General features: G+C 43.0%; 2 protein-coding genes across 31 annotated transcripts in view; both read right to left on the minus strand.

Annotated features, from left to right (window-relative positions):
* Positions 1–6,950, minus strand: part of SNRPE (small nuclear ribonucleoprotein polypeptide E) — a 105,560-nt gene extending 98,610 nt beyond the window's left edge. The window contains exons 1-5 of one of the 2 annotated variants that reach the window (XM_045456351.1): positions 6,820–6,947; positions 6,282–6,308; positions 4,775–4,837; positions 3,809–3,887; positions 1,331–1,549 (exon numbers count right to left, since the gene is read on the minus strand). In XM_045456351.1, coding sequence (XP_045312307.1) covers positions 1,494–1,549; positions 3,809–3,887; positions 4,775–4,837; positions 6,282–6,308; positions 6,820–6,873 — 279 coding nt within the window. In that variant the 5' untranslated portion in view covers positions 6,874–6,947 and the 3' untranslated portion in view covers positions 1,331–1,493. Of the gene's footprint in view, positions 1–1,330; positions 1,550–3,808; positions 3,888–4,774; positions 4,838–6,281; positions 6,309–6,819 lie in introns of those variants that run through there. The other variant, XM_045456350.1, reaches the window with a different exon arrangement.
* A 6,992-nt stretch (positions 6,951–13,942) lies between these two features.
* Positions 13,943–16,354, minus strand: part of ZC3H11A (zinc finger CCCH-type containing 11A) — a 43,978-nt gene continuing 41,566 nt past the window's right edge. For all 29 annotated transcript variants that reach the window (XM_045456384.1, XM_045456354.1, XM_045456359.1 and 26 more), the window contains one exon: positions 13,943–15,930. In XM_045456384.1, coding sequence (XP_045312340.1) covers positions 15,672–15,930 — 259 coding nt within the window. In that variant the 3' untranslated portion in view covers positions 13,943–15,671. The remainder of the gene's footprint in view (positions 15,931–16,354) is intronic.

Consider the following 16,354-nt stretch of genomic DNA (forward strand, 5'->3'; position numbering starts at 1 on the left):
AATTTAAATAGCACCTAGTGTGTGGCACTGAAGCTATTTGTTTGCCAGTCTGTTTCACCGCATTTATTCAACCTTGTGCCCGTGTAACAGCAGATGCTCAATAATCACTGAACAGAATTCTAACTAGAACCACCCTGGGGTCATTTTTCACTTATTTAAGTAATCCCTATTACTTAAATAGGGATTTAAGTGTGGGGGTAGAACTCATGACCCTGAGATCTAGGGTCACATGTTCTACCGACTAAGCCAGCCTGGCACCCCTAACTAGAACCGCCCTGAGAAATTGGGGGAGGAAAGATCTATCCACATAATTCAGTTGGGAACTAAGAAATTACTGAGGGAGGCACCAAAATCTTTAGAGAGAAGGGTAAGAGATACGTGTTGCTCCAACGAACGTACTATTATTACGCCTACCAACTTACCAGCACTGCTTGCGGTCTTTTTCAGGTTACCAATCTCACAAAGTGTCCCTCCTGTTAACTTTTTTTTTTTAAGTTTATTTATTTATTTTTGAGGAAGAAAAGAGATCTCAAGCAGGCTCATGCTGTCAGCACTGAGTCCGACGTGGAGCTTGATGCCACAAACCATGAGATCATGGCCTGAGCAAAAGCCCTGAAACCAAGAGTAGGATGCTTAATCAACTGAGCCACCCAGGCACCCCTCCCTCCTGTTAACTCTTAACAGAGCTCATTTTATTTACTTATTAAGTTTATTTATTTTGAGAGAGAAAGAGAGCACAAGTGGGGCAGAGACAGAGAATCCCAAGCAAGCTCCACACTGCCAGCGCAGAGCCCAACACAGGGCTGAAACCCACGAGCTGCGAGATCATGACCTGAGCTAAAGTCGGAAACCTACCCGACTGAACCACCCAGGTGCCCCAACAGATCTCATTTTAAATGTATGTTTAGGGCACTTTACTCTTTGCTTATACCCAAATACTTCTCACATTCTGATCTTAGTAATACAAGAATTCACAAAGACCTCAGAGAGTGACTCGGAGAGTGCTAATAAGCAAATACTGAAACTATTATAGCACCTCCAACCTACTGTGGTTAGAAATTCTAGTGTTCCAGCATCTAGAACTAGAACTGATAATGAAGACATGTATTAGTTTAATTAAAAACCTTTATTTCTGCAAACCCTCCTCTTCTCCATGACCCAATATCAGAAGCTTACCTGTCAGGTAGAATTCCTACTCTTTGCCTTAAGAATCTACAGATCCAGGCCCTATAAAAAACAAATGCCCAGGGGCAACTGCCGCCCTTCAGAAAACTTAGGGGCCACTGTGTAAAAGGTCTCTAACACTGGATAGAAAGAAACAATGTAAATGTTTAAATAAAAACAATCCCACAGCATTTATTGTCATCTGGTAATAACATAAAGGTAATCAAAACAATAGGAACAAATGTTTTAGAACTATACTCCCAACAAAGGACCTCTAAAAAAACAAACTACATGGCCTTCTCAAGAATTTCTCACTTCATTGATCATTTCTAGTTGGAGACACTTTGGAGCAGGGTAATATTATCTCCTTTTAGCATGATCCGACCTGCAACAGAAAATTAAAAAAAAAAAAAAAAAAAAAAGCTATTAATAGCCACTCAGACAAGTGTGCAACACCTTTTAGCCTCAGAATTTCAGATCACACTTGAGCAATTTTGAAATGCTTTCTTCCTTGAGAAGGTATGTGAAAAATTTCAAATATCCACACATTGAAAAGCTCTGCATATTAGAGTGTATGAGCTTTTCCAACAATAAACTAATGAATGTAGAGAAATATTATTTTATAAAACCTCCGATATCTACAGACTAAGTCAACTGACTAGGTCTACCCCAACATATCCCACTGCTCTGAGTTTGTAGAAGTTGAAGAACGAGTGGTGTTCCAAGTTTAAAACACTTGACAGCATCCGATACCATTCTTGTTTTCAATAAATTAAAGAGTCTGTACTACAATAAATAAAATTCTTCAAATTTATCCACCATTTCCTAAACTTATTTGAGCAGGGAATACTTTTTTTCTGAGAAATAGCTATAAATATCTTCAGTGTTGAGTAAAATCATTTTGAGAAATACTAATCAACCCCAATTGTGATTGATTTTTAAGTTTCTCAGACTTCTACAACAGGTAATATTAATCTATTCTATAGGATAAATACTATTACAGAAATTCAACACCCTCCAAATAATTTATATATACTGATGTCAATAAAGCTAGCTTACCCTTCCTGGCAAGACACGTTTAAATTCGAAAATCCAGACTTTCACAAAAATAGCCTAAACAGAAAGAAGCATAGCAAAACACCATACCACTTCTCAGATTCTACCTTCCACATATCTCCTACAGGCTCAAGAGAATCCTCAGGGTCCGGAAAAAAGAGACACCTGAAGGCCACCACTGATTAAGGTACTAGTGAGCTGTGAACTAGGCATTAAACAATTAAAAACAAAGTACCTAAATAACTTCAAATGAACAGGATTTTGAAAGAAATGACTGCTTGTCTTGAAGTCATGATTCCTAAAGACCCTTCATTAACTGGGTTCAGGACCTGCATTCATTATTCAAATATTTTTTTGTTTCTATTGTATGACAGGCACTGAATTAGGCACTAGGCCTATTAGGGAGCAAAAAAGAGAGGACTTATGGAGCACGCGGCCCAGTGAGAGAGACATTAATCGAACAATCCCACTAATGAGTGTTTTACTATAAACTCAGCACAGCCTGTCTCCCCCCGCCCCCATCCTCACCCCAGTAAGACAAAAAGAAAACCTGATATCTGACATTTGATTGGAGTCCTAAACACATAGGAAACCACATATACAAAGATTTATGGTGGAACAAGTATGCAGGTTCAAACAGCTGAGAGAGCACACATGTGGATGAAGCTCAGAAAATGAAGCAGTGATACAAAACGAGCAGAGAGAGAAAAGATCATGAAGAACTTTGCAGAATACATTAAAGATTTTCTTATCCCACTAGCAACAGAAAGTCACGGAAGGTTTCACGCAGAGGGATGACAAGGTCAAATTGGTGCTTTCAAAGATAACTGCAGCCTGCAGAGCAAAGTGGAAGGGGCTGAGGCAGTTGCAAAGAAATCAACCAGTAAACTGAATGGGGGTTGGTGCCATTCAGTAAGGCAGGAACACTAAAATAGGTCTAAAAGAGTGTACAGGGAGTGGGAAGCGAGTTTGATTTCTGACATGCTCACTTTGAAGAGCCTTTGAGACATCCAGGTAGACATGGTGAATAGGCTCAGAGAGGCCTACCGCTACAGAGGTGAATCTGAGGTCAATATAGAGATGGCAACTGAAGGTATAGTCTAGAGGGCCTGGGTAAATAACACCAAATGACAGGAGGGCCTAGAACCCAGCCTTGAGCAACTCAAAACATTTAATGGCGGGGTCTGAAAGGATGAATACACAAAAGTCTGAAAAGGAGTAACTAGAAATGAAAAATAAAACCGAGTACAGTATCACGGAGCCAAAGGAACAAAGCGTTTTAAGGTGGGAGTGGCCCACGGCGCCAAATGCTGTTCAGAGTTCTATAAAATGAGAACTAGTATTGACGATTCGATTTGACACCGTTCGTCTTTGGTCACCTTCACGAAAGGGGTCTGAGTGGAGAAACAAAAGCAGAAATGGAGTGGGGTAAGCAGCAAGTGGCTGAGGAGGATTTCAAAAGCATATACTCCTCCACACAGTGAATTCTCAACTGCACACTAAATTTAAACATGAATAGAGTTACAACTCATTCAATTCTGCAAGCGAATAAATATTTCTATAAGTCCAAAAGGCCAGCTATTCTTACCCAGTTGTTTTCTTGACTTTGTTTTAGAATGAATCTCTTCTGCATCATCTAACACGAGGTTCATGTACTCATCAAAACCCTAGAAAGATAAGCCAACCGAATGTCATCTTCAAGTAAAATCACACACATGCCATTTCAGATGACTACACCAACCTCAATATAGAAATGCCAGCTAACTTCAGAAATTCACCTTTCTACTGATCTTTCAGCTGAAACACCATCTCCCTCCTAAGCCTTTTTTTAAATAACAAAAGAAAGGCAGACCGTACTCCAAATTACCTTTAGAGCCTTTTGGACTTAAGATCTGATTAGCTGCGCCTAAGAGCCACTGTCCCTGTCTTTTACAACCTGTCCCATACAGAATTGTGTGTGAACTGGCACTGGCACCACTCCTCCCGTGTTCCTCACAAAACACTATCACCACTACCCAGAACGTTTGTTTTTCTACTAGTAATCACAGAAGGGGAGATTACTGACGGAATCTACAGTGTCTAAAGGGAATACCAAAGTGTCCTAATATACTACTTTTCAGCCATGTTTTATCTTTCTTTACGATTTTAGTGCATGTGCTGCTGAAGCGAGCACTGTTTTGTCTTTCTTTAAAACATTATTTAGCGTACTCTGCCATCCTGAAAGTCCTATTGAACTAACCCCACCCAGCTATATTCAGGTTATCACCTAAGACAGAACTAATGCACCACTGATTTTCACCCCATTGTAATTTCATTTCTTTCGTCCCGTCCTTCAAATACTAACACTGTTGTCCAAATAATTTTTAAAGATTAATTGTCCCTCTCTTATGAATGACCCAAGCCCTATTAAGTACAACAGTGAGACAAGGACAGTGGCCCTGAAGAACCTTCCTTGGGTTGGGTCACTGTCTTTTTGTACACTGTCCTGGCTGGGCATTTTTGCAAAATCGTTTTCTATGAACACCGACTGAGAGAAAACATCCTGGTTACTCACAATGATACAGCCCTCTATCCGCATGTTCACTTGCTCATAAAGCCACACCTGAATCCGAGATCTCTGAAATAATCGTAAAAATAGGTATGTTAAAAAAACAAGTAAAACATAATCACTCTGGTCAAACAATAGAGAAATCTGGCTCCTAAAGAAAACCTTCAAAAATAAAAGCCAAGAATTTAACTACTCAAATCATATGTAAGAATTAGTAACCAAGATTAGTTACTTACCAAGCAACAGTCTCAATAAATGCTATATTGGGACCAAGTTAATAATTTTCCTGTGATGCTAGGACTCAATTGTATTTCTTACACCTTCTCGTCTCGATACATATTGAGTGCTAATTGACAGTATAGCATAAAGCAGCCAATTCCCAAATCATCAGGGCTTCTTTCTTATCTGCAATAGCAAAATCCAGCTTCAAAACAGCTTTCTCTAGGTACCCAGTTTTCCACATCTCACATTTAACAACCAGGGGAAGGACCCTCAAGCCTGGTGATTAAAAATTACAATAGCTTGGGGGCACCTGGGTGGCTTACTGGGTTAAGCACTCCAGCTTTTGACCTCAGCTCAGGTCTTGATCTCAGGGTCAGGAGTTTAAGCCCCACTTTGGGCTCTGCGCTGGGCATGAAGCCTGCTTAGAAAAAAAAAAAAAAAAGTTACAATGGCTTGGGGTGCCTGGCTGGCTCAGTTGGGTGAAGCATGTGACTCTTGATCGTGGGGTCATGGGTTTGAGCCCCACGTTGGGTGGAGATTACTCAAAAAAAAAAAAAAATTATCATGGCTTGAAATTAGTCTGTCGGCAACTACGTTACACATGCTACAACTGTCAGAGCAACAGAAAATGCATTTTCTTTCCAAAATAACTTAAATACTCGGCCCTACTACCTCACAATGTGAATTGCTAAAAATTCCCCTAAAGGAAAGCTGCCTGCCACTATATCCTCTGAAGGTATCCCTCCTCTCTTCCTTTTCGGGCATCTTTTTTATATCTGTTTTCTCCCAAGTGCTAAACACACCACCTTATTATGTGGCTTAAAGTCGACAGGATTTCTTTCCTTCAATGTTTCACCCCAGAGGAAAGGAAAGAGGAAACGTTCCAATAATGAGTACCAACAAAAGTACCCAAATACCAGTCATGCCTGCCAAGAACTGCTTTTTGAAGTACTTTTGGTCTTGCAAAAGTAATGACACTATTCTTTCACTGCTTGGAGTGGGCATTTCATTACATCCCGGAGCCCCTTCCCCGCAAATACTCCTCCAATCTCCGGTTTCACGTACATTTTTTTTTTTCCCTTAAGGAAACTCTAGCCCCACGGTGGGGCTGGAACACTCCACTCCAAGATCAAGAGTGGCACATTCGACCGACCGAGCCAGCCAGGCGCCCGTTTCATCTATTTTTAACTCTAAAACACGTTGATTAGGATGGTGCCAACAAGCCAAATAAATTCACCTTTTACTTAAAAAAAGAAATGACAGAACAACAAAGCACAAACAACTTACGTACATTTTGCAAGTATCTGAAGATGAGGTTCTGCACCAGGGGTTAAGGAAAAAAAAAAAAAATACAGGCAGAGGGTAGACCGTGCTCCCCGAAACGGGTCAATCCCACCCCCATCTCGCCTTTGTTTTCTGAACACGAGGTCTGGTGTCCAGGCAACGGCCGGAGCCCAGCCAGGCACTCTTTAGGGGCTCCCGAACGTTCCGAAGGAATCCCTCCCACTCCTTTGCTCTCCAGGGGCTTCTTGGCGCCGACATCTTCCTCCTCCCTGAGCCTGAGGACTCCCACCTCCACTCAGTACCTAACTAAAGCCGTCTTCCTTCGCTCATCCGCGCCACTCCTGCAATGCCCAGGGCAGGGGGCTGCCCAAGCCCACCTCTCACCGGGTCTTCAACTACCCCGCGCTTTCTCCCGGCCTCGTTCGCCCCGGGTGCTCATGGGATGTGGGTCCGCACTCCGCTCCCTCAGGCCTGCTCTCGGTCTGCTCTTTCGCCCCCCGTTTTCTGGCCCGAACCTCCCAGTCCTGACATCCTACGTAGGATACGATGGGCTGCACCATCACCTTCTGCACTTTTTGGCCCTGGCCGCGGTACGCCATGGTGGAAGCTGACAAAGACCGCACGCTAGCTCTGAGAGCAACTTCCGGCAAAAGAGGCGGAAGCGGAAGTGTGTGGCGCGCGCGAGGCGACCGGGGCGGCTCCTGGGAAATGCCTCTCTAGCCGTGGAGGTTGCTTTTCTCGGTGCTCCATAGCCCCTGCCGGGAGGCCCTCCGGAGGCGACCGCACCTTGGACCGTGAGTCGGTCCTACAGCGCCTCCTGGAGGGAGCCGGGAGGAGGCGCCGAGCGGCCTCGCCTGTACGGCGCCGGAGCGGCTCCATTTTCTATGTGGGCTTTAGGAGCCGAGTGGTTACCCTGCGTACCTCTATGGTCTAGGGCTTTTTCTGAGGCCTATTTCCTTGAAATTTAGGCATCAGGGGCCGCATCGTGATGGAGAGGGTAGGGCGGCAAGAAGCCCAACTCGGAGGACCGCCTCCCTGACACTAGCCAGGCCCCGCCCCGCCTGACACTAGCAGCCACAGATGATCTGAAACCCGGAGACCCCCCCTCCACCCACACCCACACCCACACCCACCCACCCACACACACACACACACACACACACACACACACCTGCCACTAGCAGCCACAGATGATCTGAATGCAAAAATCAGGCCCTGTGGTTCGCTCTGATCCCACTCTCATCCCCTTTGTTTTCTGAACACTGTAAGTAAGGGGTTACTGCAAGGTGGCCGCAGGGCCCGGCTGGCGGGGAAGCCCTGAAACCTGAGGACTAGGCCCAAATAAGGGTAAGTTCCTCAGCCTTGCCCTGTCTCGGCGGTGGTGTCACCAGGATGGAGATGAAAATGTCCTTCCTCGCCGGGTTGAAGATGCAGTGAAGCGGTGCCTTGTGTGTGTGCTCAGCAAGGCCTCCGTGTTGAAACACACTGTCGCCCGGGGGACAGAGCTGGAAGGAGAGGAGCTGGAATTTGTAAGGTTTTGTCAGGGGCTTGTGGCCTGGCAGAAATGTTATTTGATCGGGATACCCATTTCACAGATGAAGAAACTGAAGCTCAGAGTTGCGGGGACTCCTCTAAGGGGACACCCCTTAGGCAAGTGGCAGAATCATAACTTGCCTGAGATCTTCTGCTGAGTAGAATATCGATGCTTGTCCTTATAAAATGTTGCGATTAAAGGATGTGAAAATGAGCTTTACACTATAAAGAGCTGGAAAACGCACAAGATAATTATTTGTTTTAAAAAAAAGGTGTCCCACCCAATCCCAGTAGAGGGTTAGATTGTCCACAGAGTAAACAGGAGATTTGTTGAATTCAAAGACAGCATGGGTGGAATAGACTATCATAGCTGTCTCATCTCAGAAAACAAAGATGCTTAACTACTTTTGCAACTTTCCGGCTCTGACATCATGATGCCTAGGCTTTTGGAGATCGATCCCTATAACCTATTATCTGATCACATAGTTCGTGAGAAGCGATTTAAAAAAAAAAAAAAAAAAGTTTGCTTGGGCGCCTGGCGGCTCAGTTTGTTGAGAGTCCCACTTCAGCTCAGGTCACATCAGGGTCACTGCTGTCAGTGGGGAGCCAGCTTTGGAGCCTCTGCCCCTCCCCTGCTCGCGCTTCCTCACTGTCTCTCTCGCTCTCTCACAAAAATAAACATTAAAAAAAAAGTAAAAATGATTTTGCTTTTTTACATTTAAATTTTTGAACCATCTAGAATGTATCCCAGTATATCCTGGAACTGATACAACTTTATAATATCTAGATGGCTACCCAGTTTTCCATTACTATTACAAAAAAATAACCCATTGTTCCCCATTTAATTTAAAATGCCACATTTAGGGGCACCTCGGTGGCTCAGTTGGTTGAGCGTCGGACTCTTGATTTCTGCTCAGGTCATGATCCCACCAGGGGCCTGTGATCAAAGCCCAAGTCAGGCTCTGCACTTGGGATTCTTTTTCTCCCTCTGCCCCTCTCCCCCACTTGCACTCTGTATACCTCTCAAAATAAATAAATAAACATTAGAAATAAATAAAATGCCACATTTATAATATACCAAGTGTGTGTGTGTGTGTGTAGTTTATATTTTGCTCAATTGATTTTTGTGTCTATTTATGGGCCAGTGTCACTGTTGCAAGTATTGTATGATGTTTATTTGCTAGGACTAAAAGTCAGTAGAACTTTGTTAGCTATTCTTGTTTGTTTCTTATAAACTTTAGAATTAGCTTATCTGATTAAAAGAATCCTTTTACAATAAACTTGAGAACAACTTAGAATCAGTTTTTTTAAAACTAAGTACCTGATGGCTATTCGTTTAAATTTTCCTTTTGAGTTTTTGAGAATTTTCCAGTAAACTTTTTAGTTCCTTCTTACTGGCTTATCTGGTGTAATCATAGATATTTCCTCTTTCTTGTACTTAACAATTGCCTTTTCCTTGCTTGTATGCTCTAGCAGGGTTTTAGAAGAAAAAGTGATAGATTCAATTACATAAAAATTACATAAAATTTTGGGTGACTAAAAAGCCACCATAATAAGCAAAGTCAAAAGATCTGGGAAAAGTATGTTTGCACCACATCAAACTAATGGCTAGTTTTATTAGTATATAAAGAACTTTTTAAAAATGCTCTTCTGGTTCTCTATTGCTGTGAAAGATTTCAAATAGTACCTTAAAACAAGTATTGTTACATTTCATGATTTTGTGAGTTAAGAATTTGGGCATTGCTCAGCTGGGCAACTTTTTTGCTTCAGAAGACAGACATATTCAAGGGCTTGGCGTGTGTATTTGGAAAGCTGGCCTCACTTGGGTCCCCTTCCATGTCTGTGTAGCCTCGGGGCCTCATACATGGTCTCTCTAGCAGACTAGATGCTTTCTTTTCTTTTCTTTCCTTTTCTTTTTTTAAATAAAGTTTATTTGGGGTGCCTGGGTGGCTCAGTCGGTTAAGCGTCTGACTTTGGCTCAGGTCATGCTCTCACAGTCTGTGAGTTCGAGCCCCACGTTGGGCTCTGTGCTGACAGCTCAGAGCCTGGAGCCTGCTTCGGATTCTGTGTCTCCCTCTCTCTCTGCCCCTTCCCTGCTCATGCTGTGTCTCTCTCAGTCTCAAAAATAAATAAACATTAAAAAAAATTTTAAATAAAGTTTATTTATTGATTTTGAGAGAGGGAGAGAGAGAAAGCATGAGTGGGGGAGGGACAGAGGGAGGGAGAGAGAACCCCAAGCAGGCTTCATGCTCAGTGCAGAGCCCGACAAGGGCTCACAGTCTCAAAAACTGTGAGATCACGAACTAAGCCAGAATCAAGTCAGATGCCTATCCAACTAAGCCACCCAGGCACCCCTAGCAGAGTAGGAGGCTTTCTCACATGAGGATTCAGGCCTCTAAAAAAACCAAGGCTGAAGCCAACAGTATCTTTTAAAGGCCAGACCCGGAACGAGTTTATGGTCCACACCCCCAGTCAGGTTCAAGGGCTGGAAAAATAGAACCCACTTCTGTTAAAGGCTAAAGAATTTGCATCCCCAATCTGACCCAAAGATCCGAAATACAAATTGGCAGAAGTGAACAATTAGTTTATAGTAAAGGAAATACAGATGATCTTCCCACATATGAAAAGATGCCCAACTTCACTCATTATGAGATATGCACACTAATTTCCCCTGAGAAGCATAGACAAAGATCAAAGAGTGGTAGTAATGGCAATCATTAAGCTGCACTATTAGGTATTTAATCCTATAGATAAACTTACATGTGTGAATAATGTAATCACAGCAGCAGCATGTCTATCAACAGGGAGTATCTCAATCACTGCATATTCATATGGTATGTTACTATGCAACTGTAATTAAGATCAAAGAAGCTCCTTGTGTCCTGATATGAAATGGTACTCCATACACAGTAAAGAGAAAAATCAGGCTATGGTATATCTGAGATTTATTTCAAAATAATTCCATGGGGGCTCCTGGGTGGCTCAGTTGGTTCGGCATCTGACTCTTGGTTTCGGCTCAGGTCATGATCTTGCGGTTCGTGGGTTTGGGCCCTGCGTCCGGCTCTGGGTTGACAGGACAGAGCCTGCTTGGGATTCTCTCGCTCCCTCTCTCTCTGCCCCTTCTGCACTCGCTTTCTCACTCCCTCTCAAAAATAAACATTAAAGAAAAATAATAATCCCATGGAGTGAGCAGAGCTGAATCTCAGATGGGGTAAGCCTAAGGAGCAAAAGTAATCAATTATTATTGTTTTGTAAACACTGCCCTCAACGTGGGGCTCAAACAACCCCAAGATCAAGAGTCACATGCTCTACCAACCGAGGGAGCCAGGTGCCCCTAAGGAGAAACATTTAAGGATTCACACTCACACATGCAAATATAACCCTGGGAGCGAGCACCTCCTTAAATTGCGCCCAGGCACCTTACCTGCCTCATCTTAGTCTCAGCCCTGGGGCCCAGAATAAGGGGTGGATAGTGGGTATGGGCATAGATGAAACAGGATTTGTCACGAATTTGTAATTCATAATTTAAAACTTCATAGGAAAAAATATAATAAGCAAGGTGCAGGGGCGCCTGGGTGGCGCAGTCGGTTAAGCGTCCGACTTCAGCCAGGTCACGATCTCGCGGTCCGTGAGTTCGAGCCCCGCGTCAGGCTCTGGGCTGATGGCTCAGAGCCTGGAGCCTGTTTCCGATTCTGTGTCTCCCTCTCTCTCTGCCCCTCCCCCGTTCATGCTCTGTCTCTCTCTGTCCCAAAAAAATAAATAAATGTTGAAAAAAAAAATTAAAAAAAAAAAAAAATAAGCAAGGTGCAGATCATGGATTTAAATGATACTGTATGTAAATATATTTGCATATATATATGCATATATATGCATATATATGCATATATATATATATATATATATATATATATATATATACCTAAGATCTCTCTGGAAGAATACCAAATGATAACGTTGGTTTTGGAGGAGAACTGGGTAGCTGGGGCAGGAGTAGGAAGGAGAATTTTTTATTGTATACCCTTAATACATTTTCAATTTTGGTAATTGTAAGTGGATATACAGTTGATCCTTGAACAGTGTCAGAGTTAGAGGTGCCAACACCTCAGCCCCACCGTGCAGTGAAAACTCTGTGTATAACTTTTTACTCCCCTGAAGCTTAACTACTAATAGCCTGCTGTCGACGGGAAGCTTTGCTGATAACGTGAACAGTCTATTAACACAGATTTTCTGTTTTATGTATTATATCCTGAATTCTTAAAATAAGCTGGAGAAAAGGAGATGTTAAGCAAGTTGTAAGAAAGAAAAAAAGAAGAAAGTCACCAGAAAGAGAAAATACACTTACAGTACTGTGCATACATTCACTGAAAAAACCCAGAGTATAGGCTGGCCAGGCTAGAAGGGGATAGGGTGGTGGCAGGCTGGCCCCGGTATAGTGATATTCTGCAGCCTGGTGGCCTTGGTTTAGCAGGGGTAGCCACCGGTGGTGGTGGTTGGCGGGGGGGGGGGTGGGGGGGGGCTGTGGGGTGGCCACAAGGGCCTGAGTGCACAATACATCTGCCCCAACCGCCTAGAGGTGTACCACGGGCCCGTGGCCACCAGCAGCTGCCTCCCCGAGCCCAGTGCACAGAGGACTCTGTGGCCAGGGCTCCCTATGCAGTAACATCCTTGCCCTTTGGGCCTCTGCCTCAGCCCAGCCTCCTGCCTGCTAGCGGCCCCCTGCTCAACCTGACTACCTTGTAGCGACACAGGGCGACCAGCCACCCTGCCCAGTCCTGGGGCTCCCCGAGGCCACGGAGGGCCCCGGAGGCCTCCCCAGGAAGGGCAGCAGGTTCAATCTCTGCATCAGTGGCCTTCTCATGGGTCCCTTGAAGACCGGGGTGGGTATCTGTAAATAAATGCCACATAGCTTTCGCTGTCAACTCAAAAATAAATAAATAAATAAATAAATAAAATGCACGTATAAGTGGGCCTGTGCAGTTCAAACCAGTGTTGTCCAAGGGTCAACTCCATCAATTCATTAAATAGTGGAAAGTACTATGAAACCTGTTTCCCTTTTTAAATTACAACTAATGTTTTCAATTACAGCTAATCGTAATGTTGGAAAACACTGAGATTTTCACAACGCTCCCCAAGTGTCTGCAAAGTGGGCTCGAGAAACACTGGTCCAGAGAAACACACCCTGAGTGAAGAGTCAGGTCCAGGCCTCAATAGTCAACAGCATCCTTCCTCTCAGCTCAACTTCCCTGCGTCTCCACCAGAAGCCTCACAGCTTGCTGAATGACTAGGACGAATGAGCATTCCTAAGAGTGGGGTTGCAAAGCCAGGGGCAGTCTAGCAAAGATCAGCAGCCCCTGATACGGCTCAAGAGCTTTTTCATTCATCTGGCCACTTATTTTATGCCTTTTGTCATGGGCTGAAGTGTGCCCCCTGAAACTCCTATGTTGAAGCTCTACCCACTCCCCAACGGCAGCTCAGAATGTGACCTTGGTTGGAGACAGGCCCTTAACGGGGTAATTAAGGTTAAATGAAGTCAGATGGGTGGGGCCCATCTTGAAATTTCTGGCTGTGGCCAAACTCTGCAACATTTGGGCCCTCTTCTGTTAAAACTGCAAACCATCATCACTCGAACCTCAACACACAATCTGTTTGCTATTTGTGAAAAGTTGATTGGACTTGTCGGAACTACTTTTAGACTATTAGAAAAAAATCTATGTTCTTTGGTAACAAACTTATGTGTATTCCCTTGACCAAAAAATTGGCATATTATATGAAAAAACTTGTCTGAAATTTTTAGGACCTCATGCTTGAAAAAAAAATTTTCTCATGCTCGAAAATTCTTAATGGAACCCATTTAAGATCATTTCTAAACCCTCTCTTTAAAAAAAAACAAACGGCATTATTTGAGTTACAATGATAATGGAACTCAATTCAATTAATGTTGGGAAACCCTATGCAGCTAAAACTGAGCATACTTGTGGGTAAGTTTGGCAATACGTCCTTTTGAGAGTTTTCTAAAGCAACACAGTCATCTGTGAAATTGGAGCATTTAAACAAGAGGCCAACGACGTTCTGACTGGGCCCCCTATCGAGACAGACCCTAGGCTGAAGTGACGTATGACCGCTTGACTCACAAGGTCCAGACTTTCCTACACCGGCTTTATTTAAAACACAAATAAGTATTTCTCTTTCTTGTAATGGCAAATGGTTCAAATAATGCTGAACATGAATCATTGACTAATACAAGGACTTTAAATATGAAACAAAATTATTTTAAAAAAAGCAAAAGAATAAAGGTTATATACAAAAGGGACCTGGAATCTTTAAGCTGATTCCAAAAATGAAATGAGTAGAAAATCTGTGGTGAAACCAGAACATTCCACCCCTGCTTTGGAGAAGGGCTATTATACAACATTCAGTCAGCTGAAGAAGGATTGGTAGAGAGGTGTCTATACATAAGTTTCAAGTCATTTTTGCTTGTGCAGAATCATCCAGATCTTCCCAAGACTGAATGGGCAGTCCTGTGGCTTTCTTCCTTTTCCATATTCCCAACAAGGCTACATGAAGTTCAACTCTCGATGAGCCGCTTACAACAGCAGTTCCTTAGGAGCCAACACGACAGGTGGGTCAGATTTCCCTATGAGAAACAAACTGGCCACCCACAGCAAAGTATCAAAATGGACAAGTCCTCCTTTCCTCTTCCTTCCGATTATGTACAACATGTCTCCTTTTAAGACTCTTCTCCCCATCACGCTTGTTCCTTCACACGTCTAAACCTTGAGGTGATACGAAGGAGACCGACATCAAGAAAAGAAAATTCAATTCTGAAATGAAGAGAACTGGAAGGTATACAATACACCCCCAGAGCATCTCAATAATCCCTGCTACAGTACGGTTCGGTGTACTGCTACAGTTCGTAGATAAATATTGGCAGCTTGGAGGAGTTCCATTTTTTTCCCCCTGGCGGTTAACGAGTACCAAATAAATACTGGGCGAGACGAGTTTGCTGGGAGAGTTAGAAATAAAAAATTAACCAATTTTTATCCCTGTGATAATTCAATGCCAGTAGGAGGCAAGTACTGAAGAAGAGAAGGGACAACTTTCATGCTAAAAAAAGAATTCCTCTAATCATTCTGTCACCATCTCTTGTTAAGAATCCAGGGAATCCCAGAAATAGAAAATTAGTTTCAGAGGACCCCTGAGGCACTTTAAAGCCTTAAAAAATTACAGTAATAATAAATTAGCTATTGCTCTTTAGAGGCTTACAGAGCAGCAGAAGCATGAAAATCAGGTTGAAAAAGTTATGTCCAGATTACAAGCTTTCTGAGCTGCTCAGCCCTCTCTAAAGCTTAGTTGGATCTCCAAATACCTTTAAAAAGACATACAATTTAACACAGACTGAGTGATTTTTTGTTTAGTGGTAGTGTGAAATTTGGTCCTTAATGGCAGCAGCTGTCTTCATCCTTTTCAAACTCAGGTAACATTAAGTACATTAAGACAAGACATAAAAGAAATATACAGCAAAGGGGAAAAAAGCCCAAACTGACAAACACCTCAAGGAGTCACTAAGTTCTCTCGCACCCTTCGACTTGGATCTCCCTCTCAGTTTTTTTGTGGAGAGGTGTAACACAAGACATTTTTCTTATAGATGCTAGACAATGGCATCGAATGGACAATGGTTATCAAGGGACTTTAAAAATCTGACCCCAAGGAATCCAGGACAGGTAATTCGGAGGTATACTTCTGATACGGGGCAAATTCTAGACTAAAGAAATGATCATCTTGGGTAAATGTTATAATAGATGAAACTAAGTCCAGTTTTTTGTTTTTTTGTGTTTTTTTTTTTGTTTTAAGTGTTCTACCGCCTTCAGCTATCAATCATCTCTGACAGCTCAAGCAGAAGGTCATCTTCATCTTTCCCAGGATCCAAGTCGATCTCAGCTTCTAATTTGCCTCCTGAAATCTCCCATATTAGTTTCTCAAAATCATCCTCCACTGAAAGCGGGGGCTTTCCTGTTGAGGCAGAGCTGAGTCGGCGAGTTTTCGTAGCCACCTGGGATGAAGAAGGGCCAGATACTTCCGGTGGGGAGGGATCGGAAGAGGACTGGACCGGAGGCAGCGCAAGACTGTAAGAAAAAAACCCAAAAGATTATTAGAAAACTGCCCTTTGTCAGTGGTTGGCTGAATGGTCCCACCATTCAATGGTCCCACCCATTGAATGTCTCAGGAACACAAAGAGTTAGCAAAGAGCTGTTTCGGATAAAAAACGTAACACAGAACTGTTTTACTGATTTGGGACAAAGCATTTTCATCCTTTAAAGAAGCGGAACTCAAACAGATATTTAAAACATCAAAAAAAAAAAAAAAAATACAGTCAATATATAAACAATGGCACCAAAGGAGAACAGCAACCCCGAGTATCATGTTTTCTTGCGATTAACTGGAAGCTTACATTTACTTAGACGTGGCTAAATCGGCAATGTTCAAATGTTTATTAAGCAGTGTTATTCTCCAGAGCATAAATAAGAAGAGTGGCCTAAAGTCTGCTTA

This window comes from Leopardus geoffroyi, chromosome C3, assembly GCF_018350155.1.
Source record: "Leopardus geoffroyi isolate Oge1 chromosome C3, O.geoffroyi_Oge1_pat1.0, whole genome shotgun sequence".
Classification (NCBI taxonomy): Eukaryota; Metazoa; Chordata; class Mammalia; order Carnivora; family Felidae; genus Leopardus; species Leopardus geoffroyi.